At 40.1% G+C, this 14,424-nt stretch overlaps 1 protein-coding gene and 1 long non-coding RNA gene across 4 annotated transcripts in view; one reads left to right on the top strand and one right to left on the bottom strand.

The window, feature by feature from the left end:
- LOC143306116 (uncharacterized) overlaps positions 1-14,424 on the top strand; it is a 98,655-nt gene that overhangs the window by 1,535 nt on the left and 82,696 nt on the right. The gene's annotated exons all lie outside the window — the stretch shown is intronic.
- Positions 1-14,424, bottom strand: part of LOC117600326 (dipeptidase 1) — a 59,047-nt gene that overhangs the window by 33,697 nt on the left and 10,926 nt on the right. For all 3 annotated transcript variants that reach the window (XM_076692644.1, XM_034315630.2, XM_034315628.2), the window contains one exon: positions 8,189-8,342. In XM_076692644.1, coding sequence (XP_076548759.1) covers positions 8,189-8,342 — 154 coding nt within the window. The remainder of the gene's footprint in view (positions 1-8,188; positions 8,343-14,424) is intronic.

Below are 14,424 nucleotides of genomic sequence, written 5' to 3'. Positions count from 1 at the left end.
GGCCGTCCGATAACACTTTGGAAATAATTAAACGGTGCATTACGAGTCCGAGCGGGAAACTCGTGCCGCTTTGAATTTTAAATGCGAGGGAGGATATCGGTGGCCATAAATAATCAGGTATTTTATCCTACCCTACAAGCCACTCGCAGTAATGCGTATCGGGATAAGAATATATTCGGTTACTTGGAATAAATTAAACCGATGTATCAGATCCTAGGATTAAACAGAAACTTGGCTATATTTCATTCGGCTTGATAAAGGAGCATAGGAGGGTTGAACGTGAGCTAGCATAAGAATCCTCCTAAAACGTCCTTTTATCGTTGTTGAGCGTGAAACGGGAAGCACGTCGTTCGATATGATTATCATCGTGACCTCGTGAGAGCCGGAAATAAGACCCTTCGATTCTTTATGATACCGTGTAGACCGTGTACGATAGTAGAGAGTATGCATATCGGATGGCTTTGAAAGTTTCTGCCTCGAGATGGGTTATTGATTCGATGATACCTTGTAAATGGAACGTTGCTTCGCTGTCTTGTCAAATTATTTGGTTATATAGAGCAGTGTTTCCCAAAATGTGGTACACGTACCACCTGAAGGACGGGAAGAGTTTGATGGGGGTACGCGCTGAATGAATTTTATGAATTTTATTTTACGTTTATTATTATTTTCTTTATATGCTAAAAAAGGAAAAAATAAATATATTTTGTTATTAAAGTATACGCAGTTTTTTTTTTACGAGGGGTACTCAGTGTTACGAAAATTATAGAAGGGGTACACAGATGTCGAAAGTTTGGGAAACACTGATATAGAGGATAAATCCTTTATTCCGTAGCTAGTGTAATATTCGAGTATCCTTAAATTCTGACGAAGATAATAGTTTAGCAATGATTGCAAAACGCTTGGAATATTTTCCTTATGGATACAGCTTACTCCGGAAAGCCTGAAATAGGATTAATTCTAATATAAACCGACCCATGAAAGCCTTAGAATTCTCATTTTCGAACATATTTCAGTATCAATGCGTCTACAGATCCCTGATAATACTGGCTGCGATGCCAGTGAAACGGAATATTCATCCTTCGGTATATGGCTTAGACCGGAATGCCTCTAATAATTCTGAGATACCATGCTCCGAAAGCTTCTCATTTTCGAAAATCATTCTCGTTCAATTTTTGCACGTTAAATGCGGCGATGAAAATGAATATTTACCATTTTACCACAAAATATAAATTTTTCATTTGGTACTTCATGAAATTAATATAAAATTAATGCTACCTGGAATTATTCTCAATTCTTTTGTCATCAAGTCTGACGACATTCCAGTAGAGGTTCGCGACACTTTTCTCTTCGCTACTTTTCTATGACTTCGTCAGATTTTCTGACAGAATCTTTACGAGCACGATTTGCTTCTCGTCGCGGTGGTTAAAAGCACTTGAATGTCTTGCTTTTTGCCTGTGGCTAATTGCGACACGGCAATAATTTAATCCCCCGTTGGAGAAACTTTCAACGATGAATCGAGGGGCAAACGACCTCGTCCAGAAACTTTTGATTTCCCGTTAACGCGATCGTTTCCCTGTTTCGTCACGGTTATTATCACGGGTAATTTCAACCGCGACAAGAATTTATTTTCAATTAACGACCGACCACGATCTTCTAGCTTTCCTCATTACGCGAAAGAGAAATGAAACCGTGTCTGAAAACGGTCGTTCACAATTTTTTCCCTCCCTTCGGATCGTTCCTCGCGACGAGCTGTTTGTTGGAAGGTTCATTTAAATGTCGCGGGTCTTGTTTCAAATTCAACACAGTCGGAATTTTAGGTCAGACGTTTAATAAAAAAAAAACTCGTCCGATTATGGAAGAAGCTTCCCTTTTACTTTCGTGCTTCCTCTTTTTCCGTCGTTTCTTCTTTTCACCGTGGTGTTTCGCGCGAAATCGAGCAACAGTCAGGGTCGAGTTTTAGGTCAGACGTTTGTAAAAATATTCACCGTCTACCCGGTGTAATCGCGTCGAGTTGTGTTCCACTTTGCACTCGTAACAGTTTCAATTCTATGCAAAGAAATTTTATTTTCGAATCAAATTTATTGTTCCCGCTGAGAGATAAGTTTTACGCTTATTTAAATTGAAAAAGTTTCATGATACTTTGAAAGTTACATAGTTGTATTCTTTTTTACAATCTTCCCAACCTTGTTAAATTTCACTTGAAAACGATTTACTAAACACGTGTATCGAGAACAAATAATCAGGTGATAAGTTGTTCAGACGACAGTGCGCTATCTATAACTGTACGTTCCGGTCCGACACGTGCATTCTCTTCGCAGTACGCTTTTATCGTGGAAGATACACAATTCCCCAAAGATCGAGCGTTCCGAATGGTACACACTCGAGTTATTTCGAACCGCTTGGAATTCACTTTTGGAATGCAGTCGCCGGGAACCGCGACCGATTGCTTGGGTAGGGGTAGATGTATGTACCATCCCCCTCGGCACAATCGAAAATGCATGCACATTGCTCTAGATTTTCGATGCATTAGTCTACGCACCCGTTCTACTCGATTGCGTTTAATCCCGCCTGGACTTTCGTCAAAAGTTAGCCTAGAAATGTGCTCTTAAAACTTCTAACAACTTACAGTGGGTGAACAAATAGAGCCATTCGCATAAATTGATGATTCTACATAAATATCATTAATTCTTAAATGAAAACCGAGTTAAACGGAGTTTTCGTTATTTTTTTATGATGTATTGACACTTGGAAAATTATGATACACAATTGAAAAAACTGAAGTTGACTGGCTTAGAAATTCTTCGAACCTCAACCCCATCGAAAATTTGTGGAAATGTTTATTATTAGTAATAAATGTCAATTGATTGAACGTTTGATAGAAGTATGGGCTCTATTTCTACACAAACACAAAAAACTCATTTTCCATACCATGGCTCTAATAATTTGATCACCCACTATAAGTATTTCATTTAAAAGTAGCGTTAAATTGCGTGGCATCAATTTAAGAAAAATTTTCATATCAAAGGGTTAATTTGCGTTGAGAGATCACCGCCTCGTGTGTCATCACGGTTATGCTTCAGTATCGAATAAATAAGCCGTGAATTCTTTAGCGTGGAAGCCGTAAGACGCGTTGAAAGGGTGGATTCGATGTTTTAAATTTACCGAGAGGGTTGGCACGAGATCAATGCTTGGTAACCTTTTCGCGACGGATGTCTTCTCTCCGTTTGAATTAACCAGGACAGTGATGGATCGAGCCCGGGACCAGTTTACCCAGCTCCTGTATACACTTGCTGTATGTATATTATGCATACATGCATCCACGTGGCGTTCGTCTCGGTGGACACAACAGCGAGGCTAGCCACCCCTTTCGTCTCTGCGAGCAAACTGAATGCTACGAGAGAGATAGTTTGACATTGAGAAATGACCCATAAAATTAGACGAATGTCTCGTATTTGTTCGCGTTTTAAACAAACGTTTCGAATTCAATAATAAACTCAATCTCGTTCTATCGGAGGAATTTATATCCGTCCTTCTTTATCTGTCTGAATTCAACTGAGTTGTTATTTGATTTATGTGGACAGAGAGAATTGTTACGTCAACAATGATGTAATAACAAAAATTACAATATTTATGAGACGAAGTTTGGACTTGCCTGGAGAGCTTCCCCAAGTATTCCAAGCGATATTTAAATGAAATTTTCAAATATCCTATGCACGGTTTTACAAATATTGTAGTTTCAATTTTACTGTTTGTCTACAAACTATACACGTATTTCGAGCTCGCATGATTGAAAGATTCCAAAAGTTTTTCAATTCAAAAACTACCGTACACACTTTCGCGTGAAAGTGATGCTCACCTCAGAGTGTATACAAACTTCGTTGAAACTTTAACAACTTAAACTATTAATTTAAATCTATGCACCATAAATTTCAGAATAACAAGATCTATTACCGTTCAAAAGTTCGTCTAAATATCGATGAAATACTTGTTAGAGAAGTCTGCCTATTAAATTAATGAAAACGTAACTAATTAATAAAATGTAAAATGAATTTATCGATGAAAATTTTGTTACCCCTCCCCCAAATAACCTGCACAATTATTTCAAGGTGCTGTGCATGGTTCTTGTTTCCTGAAACTTAGCTTACCGTAGATTTCTCTGGTAATTCATAGTCACGTTGGTCGGTGGCATTTCGCGTAATTACCATTCCCTCTTAATTATGGTATTAATTAAATTGGACCGTTGGTGGCCGTTACGGTGGCGCGTGTGCGGCCCTATAAGAAGCTTATTTGAATTTTACCCCTTGCCACGGTGACACCTTGACATTATCACGGGGTAGAGAGAAGTAATGAAGTTGCTCGCCTCTTCGAGCGGAACAAGCTTGTTTCAACGTTCGCCTCGCAAGCCTGACTTTTCAAACTATAGCCTTCTTTATCATGTGCCGTCTGTTAGGCCATAATCGCATCTAGACGAGCTTCTAATAAACGAGATCAACGTTGGAGGGTCTTTAACGACTCGAACGTAGCCAACTACCCGTTCGAAGGTGTTCGAGGTGAATTATCTCGGAACAGGATTTCCGTTACATTTCCTCGCTATATTCACTTGTACTCGTCGCCTAAAGAAAGCACACAGATGTTACTCCATCCGATGGAATTCCATTTCTGACGTCTTAAAGTTAAACCCCCTTTAGATAAAACGGAACTACCAGAGGCTTGTGTAGATTGTGCGGGGAATAGAGACGACAAGCTGTCGTGCCACCTCTATGTTTCCTCTCGAATGCTATCATATTTGATGTTCATCCGAAGGGACTTTGAATTTCGATCGACCGAAATTTACTGAAAGAGGATTCCAAGTGGATTTCAACTTGCTCGTGCCTAGCCTGTTCTGATTGAACTTTCAAAGTAATCGTCACCTTAACACGCGACACCTCTGCTTTATTTATTTCATTCGTTCATTTACAGTGGGCGATCAAATTATTAGAGCCACTCGCATAAATTGATGATTTTACATAAAAATGATTAATTTTTAAATGAAAACAGAGTTAAACAGAATTTTTGTTACTTTTTTATGATGTATTGATGCTTGTAAAGTTATGATACACAGTTGAAAAAAGTGAAAGTTCTTGTTTGGTCTAGAAATTCTCCGGACCTCAACCTCATCGAAAATTTGTGTAAAGCAATCAAAATGAATTGCTTAAAATCCATCGAAAGTATGTACGCCGAAAAGAATTGAGACAGTAATTGCAGCAAATATAATCTTTTAAATGTATTTGTTTATTTTTATAAAAAATAACAAAACCTTAAAATTGTGGCTCTATTTCTACACAAACACGAAAAACCCATTTTTCATACGATGGCTCTAATAATTTGATCACTCACTGTAGTTATTTGGAACATTTGGAACTTTCACATCCCTGTATTTTTCCTTTAATGCCTTCGTTTTGCACGGTCTCTCACGATCGTCGCATCACCTTGCGATAGTTACAAATTTCCTCGTGAAAGCAATTTCACAGGTAGCAAGTTTCGTTCTAACGTGTGCGTGACGCGACGGGACGGGGATGGGACACACTTGCTGAAGAAAGCTGCTGCCAGAGGCCGAGTAGTCGAGCTTTAAATACACCCCATGGAAATTATAATCTACGTACCTTTGTTCGCGTGATATTGCTTAGCAGCTCGCTTTTTCCAAGCCTGTTTCTTTGAATACCATTTCACCGGGTCGCGAAACAGTGTCACTACGCTGGGAACGTAGACGTAAGAAACGGTTTTCATAAAATTCATGAAATGAAAATCAGGCTTTTAAAGGACGTGTGAAATTCGTTCACGGGCACGGGTTTTCTTTCGGTGTAATCGCAACGAGATAATGTGCTTGGTATACACGAGCCGTCCCGTTAAGAAGCGTCTTCGCCGTGGAATTTCTTGAGCAGAGGGAAAAGAAGAAAATTTTCTTTTACAAAAACGTAACGTTCGGATAGAAAAATCAATATCTGTCTAGCTAATGTAACTAGCCTTTCTCCGTATTTGCTCGGGAAACACCGAGGTAAGATAAATCGTGATCGCGATGGATGTTAATCCTGATAATGAGTTTGCTCGAGTTTTAGCGTGAAATTGTTGGATTAAAGTTCGACTTACTTTGGATAGTTGCCGTCAGGGGTAAGGAATCGTTTGTCGCTAGATTTACCCGATTAGTCGGTTGCTCATTTCCCAAAGTTCTTACGATCAGAAGGTTTCCCGGCCAATTGTAACATTGGCGTAACTTTTTTTTTCCACTAATAACATTACCGAAATTAGGTATCGCAATTATTTAAATTCTACCGTTATTCGAATTTTCTCTGGTACAAATGAATATCGTTTGAATTCAACAATCGCCAGCCTCCATATCTGCATTTTTCCAACACATTCGCGAAACAGGAAAAGTGCCGCTCGTGATTTTCGAGTGGTTATAGGGCAAAGGTACGGAAGAAAAGATTTATTCGATTGCCGAGCAGGAAATGTAGTAGCTAGTCTTTTCGTTCACGAGGGCACGTCCGTCCCGGTGGTACGTGAACTTTTTGGTGCAAGCTTTTCATCAGCTCGGCCCGCGAAACGTTCTTTCTTGCCACGTTGAATGGCGGTCGATCGGAAACATCGAGAGTTCCGTGCAACTTTTTCTCCATCGCGGAAGTTGCGCGGAAACGGATGTCTGAGATTAATCGGGAGAATATCGGGGTGAACGACCAGCGTGTAGGAAAGTCTGGAACTTGGGAGAAATTTTCGTCAGCTCCTAATTTCGGAAAAACTCGCTGGAATTTAATCCTCGCATGGTCAATATGTACTTTTTTTTTTTTAATAAAGAGTCTATTAGGATCCTGAGTTGTACATGTGTTTATTAATTACGAAAGTTTGGAGGTTGATTAATTTTCTCGTTAATCGAATCGATTTTTCTTGGTGATCGCGTGCTACGAAGAATTAATCATAACAACAAGGCGATGAGCAAAGCAGACTTTCTTTTCCTTTGCATCGTTCTTAATTAATCGAGACCTCGAGAAATTACCGTGGCGCCGTAGAGGATGTAATTGAAACATTGTTAGACAAAGAGTCCGTTATGGAGGCACGCGATCCTCGCGTTTGCGTTCGCTCGCGTTTCTTCCAAGTAATTGCGCGAACTTTAAATACCGAAGAAAGCAGTTTTTATTACGTCCCGAATCGTAATTCGTTCGAGACCACCGAAGACGACACGCGATATCTTCTCTTTTAGCCGACTTGCATTTTCTCTAATGGAAAATCGCGTGCTCTATTCAAGATTCCTGAGGCTTTCATAATCCGGATTTTCACGGCTACTCTGGAATTTTCTGGTTTAAATTGTGTAACATAGGATAATTAAAAATTCCGGTTTTACTCGATTTGATATAAAATATTATGATGCGCAAACTTTTATACGCTAGATAAAATTTTATAAATTTATTTTCCACCGATGGGAAACGAGGGGGTTTAATATTAATCCTTTTAGTAAAGAGATTGGTTTCGTAACGCTCGAGTTCGAGTGGCAATTTGAAAACCGATTAAAAATATAAAATTACGCGGGTACGCCACTTGATTCGAAAGAGGTTGAAAACTCGAAGCTCTTGAACGGGATTAATTAACGCCAATTGGTTAGAAGAGCTTTCTTACGATCATTTGAAAACGTATTGTTGTTCGATTTCTAAGATTCTCAAGATTTCCTAAAAGGAGGACACAAAAGATTGTAATTTTCCTCGTTGATAAATCGTTTCCCGTGGAAATGGACGACTTTCAGGAAAAGTGTTTGAAACATCATCGCGGTGCTCTTTTGTTGAGAAAATTCGATAACAATAGTAGAGACTGCTCTCAATTCGACATTGTCTAACAGAATCGCGCAATATATGTGTATACAGGGTGTTCGACAACAGTTGGGAGATTTTTTAAGGGGTAATCCTAGGAATCAAAATAAGACGAAAATCAAGAATAACGACGTTCAGTCGTCGGTGCTGGGCAGGTTGCAGGTTTCAAGTGCTTTTAACTCGAATTTTTAAACGTTAATTACTGCAAAACGAAGCCGCAAACGCTATTTCGTCATTCTTGATTTTCGTCTTATTTTGATCCCTAGAATCACCCTTTAAAAAATCTCCCACCGTGTTTCCTGGGATTAATGTGTTTCGTGAGCATGTGGTGCTATTGCGGTTATTATTGAGCTTACCTGGGCTGCAACCATGCCTTCTTTCAATCTTCTGAGATCCGTGTGGCTCCAGGCGCTCCGTGACCACGGATGGGAGTCCCTCAGGTCATCAAACCTGAATTCCCTTAGCTGATTCTTCAGGAACTTGCGTATGTTCCATGGTAGGTCGTTGTGCCTGAAGCAAACGAACAGAAAGTCTATCTATAATTCATCGTTTCCCCTTAACACTGTGAAATAATCTTGTTCTGAATGACAAGCAACTGGTCCTGGATGCAAGAGCTCGAGTGTAGAAGGGAACAAAGTTTGTCTCTTACAATGGCCATTAGTCAAAGTACAAGTTCCGCGGTGGGTTCGGTTACCTTGCTTCCAGCTAGCTTCAACTTATTTCATTTGGAATCCTTGATTTATTTCCCGGGATTTGTATAGGGGGATGTTGGTCAAATATTGTCTGCCGGTTTCATCGAAATAGACGTCAACATGGCGAATAGAACGATATCTCGAGCGTAGGATGTGTAAATTCTATGTTGTTTGTCCTGTACCCCGAGGCAAAACCATGGTAATATAAATATTAATCTTTTGATGTTTTTATTTGCTTTCGATACGATCTGTAGATTCAGTAGATAGAGTCTCTGTGTATTCCTATTGAACCTTTCTTTACTATCGATTCCTGTAAACGATGGAACAGTTTGTTTAACAAGGAACAAGTAATTTTAAATTATTGACGGAAATTGCTATACGTCTATTATTTATTTTTCACTAAAATATAGAAGGTTAATGTCATTTTACATATCATTTTAAATATCATTTTACATTTTATATAGAAGGCGATCATTCTACAATCATTTTAGTTTTCATTAACATTTTGTACGGCTTTAATCCTCACTTTTTGATAATAATCGTCGCTACAAATTTATCATCTATGACTTTCCCAGACAAAGGGTTACCGAAAAGCAGAGAACGTTTTAAGACAATATCATTCTAAAGTCACCCTCGTTACTGCTAGAAAGATATTGTCGATGTAACAGGGACGTAGCGAAGGGAGACGAGACATCAAACTTTACGTCTTTAGATCGGCCGACATCTAACTAGCTGTGAATCTGCCCGGTTAACGTTCTCGTTTCCTGTTAATTCACTTAGCCTGATGTAGCCACGTATAACGAGCTATCTGATCTCCGGTTACAATTGATGTAACTACGGTTTCATCGTTTAAGACACCGCTTAAAGCAACGATGCCTCGCTCTCTGCGTTATCTGGCAACAGTTTAACAGAACTCGGGAATGTGTTCATTTAAAAGCTAACATCGCGGCCTTTCACAGCGTCGAGCTTTAATTAAACGGCGAAGCAAACAAGAAAATTTCAAACGAACGGGCAGACGGATAAAAAAGAAGGTTTTTGCTAAAAGGGCACGGTTAGAACCCTCGAAATGACTGTAATTACGCGAACGAGACGGGGCCAAGGCGTGACTCGTTCGAAATGCTATATTCCATTAAGGCATCGTATTATGGCTAGGATAATTCTAAGCACGCGTTGCATTCCTAATCTGCTCCATTCGGCTGACGCGTGCAAATTAACTCCCGCCTCTTAATCGACGGGGAAGACGAGAGTCTCTCGAGATGAAACAATTTGAATAATCGCGTGTAACAGCAGACGGAATTTTCAGCCGGCAGGAAGATAACGAAGTTGTGTATCCTGATAACGATTACTACGTGCTCCTTTATGAAAGCTCCAATTACCTTTCTGTAGGCGAATAATTAAAAGCGTTCGCGGAATTGTTTATCAAAATTTTTATTAATGCTAAAGACTGATCATGTGAAAAAGAGCACGGTTCAGCAAAATATTTGCGTTTCGCGTTGTTAATTTTGTGGATGATTCACAGATCCGTTCATTGATACATTGAAATATTTGTCTCGTTACGGCTGAACTCGGCGAATTCTTCGCTCGATAGTGCCGGGGTAATTGTGAAAATCCGTTGGGAAAATATTCGACGAATTTTAGGCGAGTCCGCGGAAAATAGAATGGCCAGGTCACAAAGGAATTTTGATGCATGACGGGAAGAGTGAATAGAGCTATGCTGGGGAGGAAAAGAGGGGGAGAGTATGCGTGCGTATTGTTACCCCCAACAAATCTGACCTGAATCAGAGATGGATCTCCGGACCGTTTGCTACCACGAACCGCACCACACGCTGGCTGAATGCACTTTGAACGTGCCACCAGAGGGGAATTTAACTTCGAACGGAATTAGGTAACCAAACGAGCAACCCTATCCCCTCAAGCTTTCACCCTTACTTGCCGAGCGATAACACGAAGGAAAGTTTTCAGGGATCAAAACTCGACCCCTAAACATTCTAACCGATTAAGAGCGTTAAGCTTTCACCGTATGTTAACTTTCTAATTCCTTGATGGAACCTTATTGTGTTTTACATTCGTTCGTACAGACGGAGATTACGCGAGCGTTCGCGGGCTTTGCACCCCATAATCAAAGGATCCGAGTTATTCATTTAATACTTCCCTTTGGTAATACTGACAAGGTTGGTAGAGTTGCTCGTCCAGACTATGTTTATTCGATGAGAAATCGAAATATGAAGTGAAAATTAAGTGTAAAAGTGGCAAAAGCATGAATTTGAGATGATTAGATGATGTTTATTAACAATTAAGATGAGTTTCAGGGAAATTCGCACTTAAAAATATGAAAATTTCAAAGTCCCATATCTTTTGGACCCGTTGCCAATGGCACCAAAATATTGCACCATAAACTCCTCGTTTCATGCTCTTTCGAATAAACATAATCTGGACGAGCAACTCTACCATCCACTTTTGACCATTCCCTTGTGAGACACAAATGAAATGATGTGGTATCGGTAATGAAATATCAATGAATAAGACCCGCAGATATTAACATTCGGACGGCGGGAATTGTATATTCATGACTTTGATGCATGCCCTTTTCACCCTCCTATGCACCCTATTTGCATCTACTGCATTCCTAATAATTGCAGTTTCAGGGCTATTATCCTAACATTTGGTTTGCATTAGATATTGTTTGTACACATTCGATTGTATACGATAGGAAACGAACCCTCTAGAATTATTCCTTTGCTTTAAATAGTTGGAGTATTTCAATCAATCTGAACTGAAAATGAACATCGATTCTTTCCATAGAATATTTCCATCGATCTAAGCGAATTGATATTTACCGGTTCACTTTCTAGCAGCTTTCCTTCCGCTCGGATAGTTTCGAATGATAATTGGATTTTCAGGCCGAACTCCTTCGCAGAGAGGGACTGATCCTCTGCACGTTACTCGGCATCGATTCCGCTTCGGTTCTTTGACTTCTGACCGGTCAGGAGGCGATAATATGAACGATTCAATTAACGATCGGAATAGGAAGCGGTAACAATTACCAGAATCAATAAGCGTTAGGGCTTTTCGACGTTTGATAGCGAGCGTACGTACGACCGCACGCGCAACTGAATTCGATAGAACGATTCCCTTATCGCGTGCAAGTCTTCCCTCTTTAGATACGTGCAAACCAAATAGCGCCAAAGTGTTCTCTATTGGGAACAGTTTGCCGCCAGTTGCTGTACATTGACGCGTTAAGAACCGCCACTAGTATTCTATGTACAACTATTGTTCAAAAGTTGTAGAACATCTTGTGTATTTTCAATACTCTACCATTCTATGTACCTTTGTCTTTAATGCGTTGATAGTAGAAATGATTGTACCACGATAGTACATTTTCATAGGAATTATTAAGAATATCATTCTTCCAGTTTTCAATTCAATTTTTCCATTTACTACTATCGATGGAATATTGAACTTTTGAAAAGCAATTACTAAAAAAATTCGCAATATTCGTGTTTGTCATTTTCTACAAAGTGTCAATTAATTAACGGTAGGCGATGACGTTCTAAATTTTCGTACAAAAAAATCATACTTCGTTTTTGTCACGTTCATTATTCACTATAGACGCAATATTTGCACTGCGATGGCCGCGTCATCGGCGTTTCAATTTTTAATTGAACAAATTTTGAATGTGACAGTATGACTCTTTTCTGGTAATAAAATTTGGAAACAACAATCAGAGGCATATCTGGATTAATAAAAAAACTGAAATGAAACAAAAGTATGAACGAATTCCGACAAAAGATCAATCCGTTTTTTTATTGCAGCAAAAATTATCCCTAAAAATGATCGTTAACGATACAGGAAAGTGTTCCGGGCGATTGGCTGACAGCCAGACTCCTGTTTGCACCCATCGATAACGAAGTGCCGTAAAAATTCCGCCGCTTATTGGTCATAGCCGAATTATTCTTCCTCTTCTTTTTCTCTTCTCTGCAAATTTCATCGATCGCTCTATGCACACTTTGAAAGCAAAAAGAAAAAAAAAAAAAACCCTCGTAACAGTTTCAGGCTGATCTCGTTTCTTCTCGTTTTACGCTCCTCTATTTCCAAACGGTCTTTCCGGCGCGATCGTACTAATTTCCATTTCGCGATACACACAAAGAACGTCCAAAAATTCCTGTCTCTTCGATCCTCGTCGCGGTGTCGTCGGAAAGAAAAGGAAAATCGACCACGTCACTCGACAATTTTATCAAACGATGTTCTTCCTGGGTAATTGGCCTAATTACCCTTGATCTCGGACACCGGAGCACCGAGATAACCGAAGAATCACGAAGCTCTGGGGTGTCTGGGAAAACGGAAAAACGTAGAACGCGTCGCGATTTCGACGAACGTCATCCTCCACCGAGTACCTTTTGAAGCATTCTCGCATCAACCCTTCATGCATATTCAACACGGAGGGGGGATGCAACGTGTGTCTAAGAGGCGAGATATCTCCGACGTCGATTTCGCGAAAGTACCGGTGAATTTTCATCGTTTGCCAGAGAGAAGCGAAGGAGAAAGTGGGATACCGCATAGAAGAGACAGAGAGAATGGGTCAGGATACGTTTCGGCTGTAGAGTTAATTGGCAAACCGCGATAAGGTGGTTGGCCCCTGATATGCATATGAATGTTGAATATATTCCGTTTGCTGGCTCCGCTTACGTCACTGGCCATGCAAATACCACTTCCGGTTTCGGTAGGACGATTCAGGCCTATCGCTTGACCGAAACGTACACCGTGACGGTCTCTTCCGATGGCTTTGATCGTTTACAGAATTTAACAGGCTGTTTGTTGTGTAAACAGCCACGTTTAAAATAATTCACGCGAAACGCTGACGCCTTTGACGCGATCAACGAGCCCGGCCAATTAACCCGTTAAGGATTAGCTTTCGTTCAACCACCATTTTGAATTGAATTAGTTGCAGTCAAAATTTATATAGGGTGTTCCAAATGTCTCTTGTCAGACGGTACGAATCGAAATGAGAAAAAAAAAAAAAAAAAATGAAACGAAATGGTTAATTTGTTCGTCGATTAATCGTTGATCCAACTGTTCCGAGAAGCTTCGTGCACCCTGCTCGGAATCATAAAATCTAATTCAGCGTAAAATCCAGCGACTATCCGGTAAACTTCGTTACCGCCTCTTTAAACTTACCTCTCCCCCTTGGCGGAAAGGCAGCTCGCATAGTTCCGACTTGCCGAGGGTTAATACGCGCCGTGGCACGACAATTTATTTCGTAAGCTCACCCCACTGGCAAACCCCATGACCCCTCCCCCTACTCTAGTTATCTGCGTGCACTGACTCAATGAAGTTATTAAAGTTCGCACGACTAGCGAAACCACCGTGTACCGCAGCCGTTACCCGTTACATCTGCGTTACATTGCAAGGGTTATCTCACCTGGTAGAGCTTGCCAAATGAATTGCTCGAGACATTAACGTTTGCGACGTTGCATAAATAATTCAGTAATTACGCGGCTTCCATTAAGTCTACGTTCAGAGTTTAACGGCCCATTTCATTACATCTCTCGCGTGTCCCTTATGTTTCTTTTTATGGTAGAGTTATTGTTTTTGCGAGGGGGGTGAAAAATGAATACTCGCTATTATAAGCAATTTTCACGATATTATATTTAATTTCCTGATCGTTAAAATATTACAAGAAATCCAGTTAAAGTTATTTGAAATTGTTCGAAATCAATGTTACGTACAAATACTTTTTACGCTCGGTGTATTTCAGTTCTTACTTCAACTCCCTTGTCTTCTAATTTTCCCGACAGATCGTCCGCGAGTTCGATCGTGTTACGAGCCACGTTCCTATGCTTTAAAGTCACGTTTCAGCATCCAAGATCCATGATCCGATTTCGAAGTCGTAGTCCCCCGAG

This window comes from Osmia lignaria, chromosome 15 (assembly GCF_051020975.1).
Source record: "Osmia lignaria lignaria isolate PbOS001 chromosome 15, iyOsmLign1, whole genome shotgun sequence".
NCBI lineage: Eukaryota > Metazoa > Arthropoda > Insecta > Hymenoptera > Megachilidae > Osmia > Osmia lignaria.
This window is presented reverse-complemented; position numbering and strand designations above follow the sequence as displayed.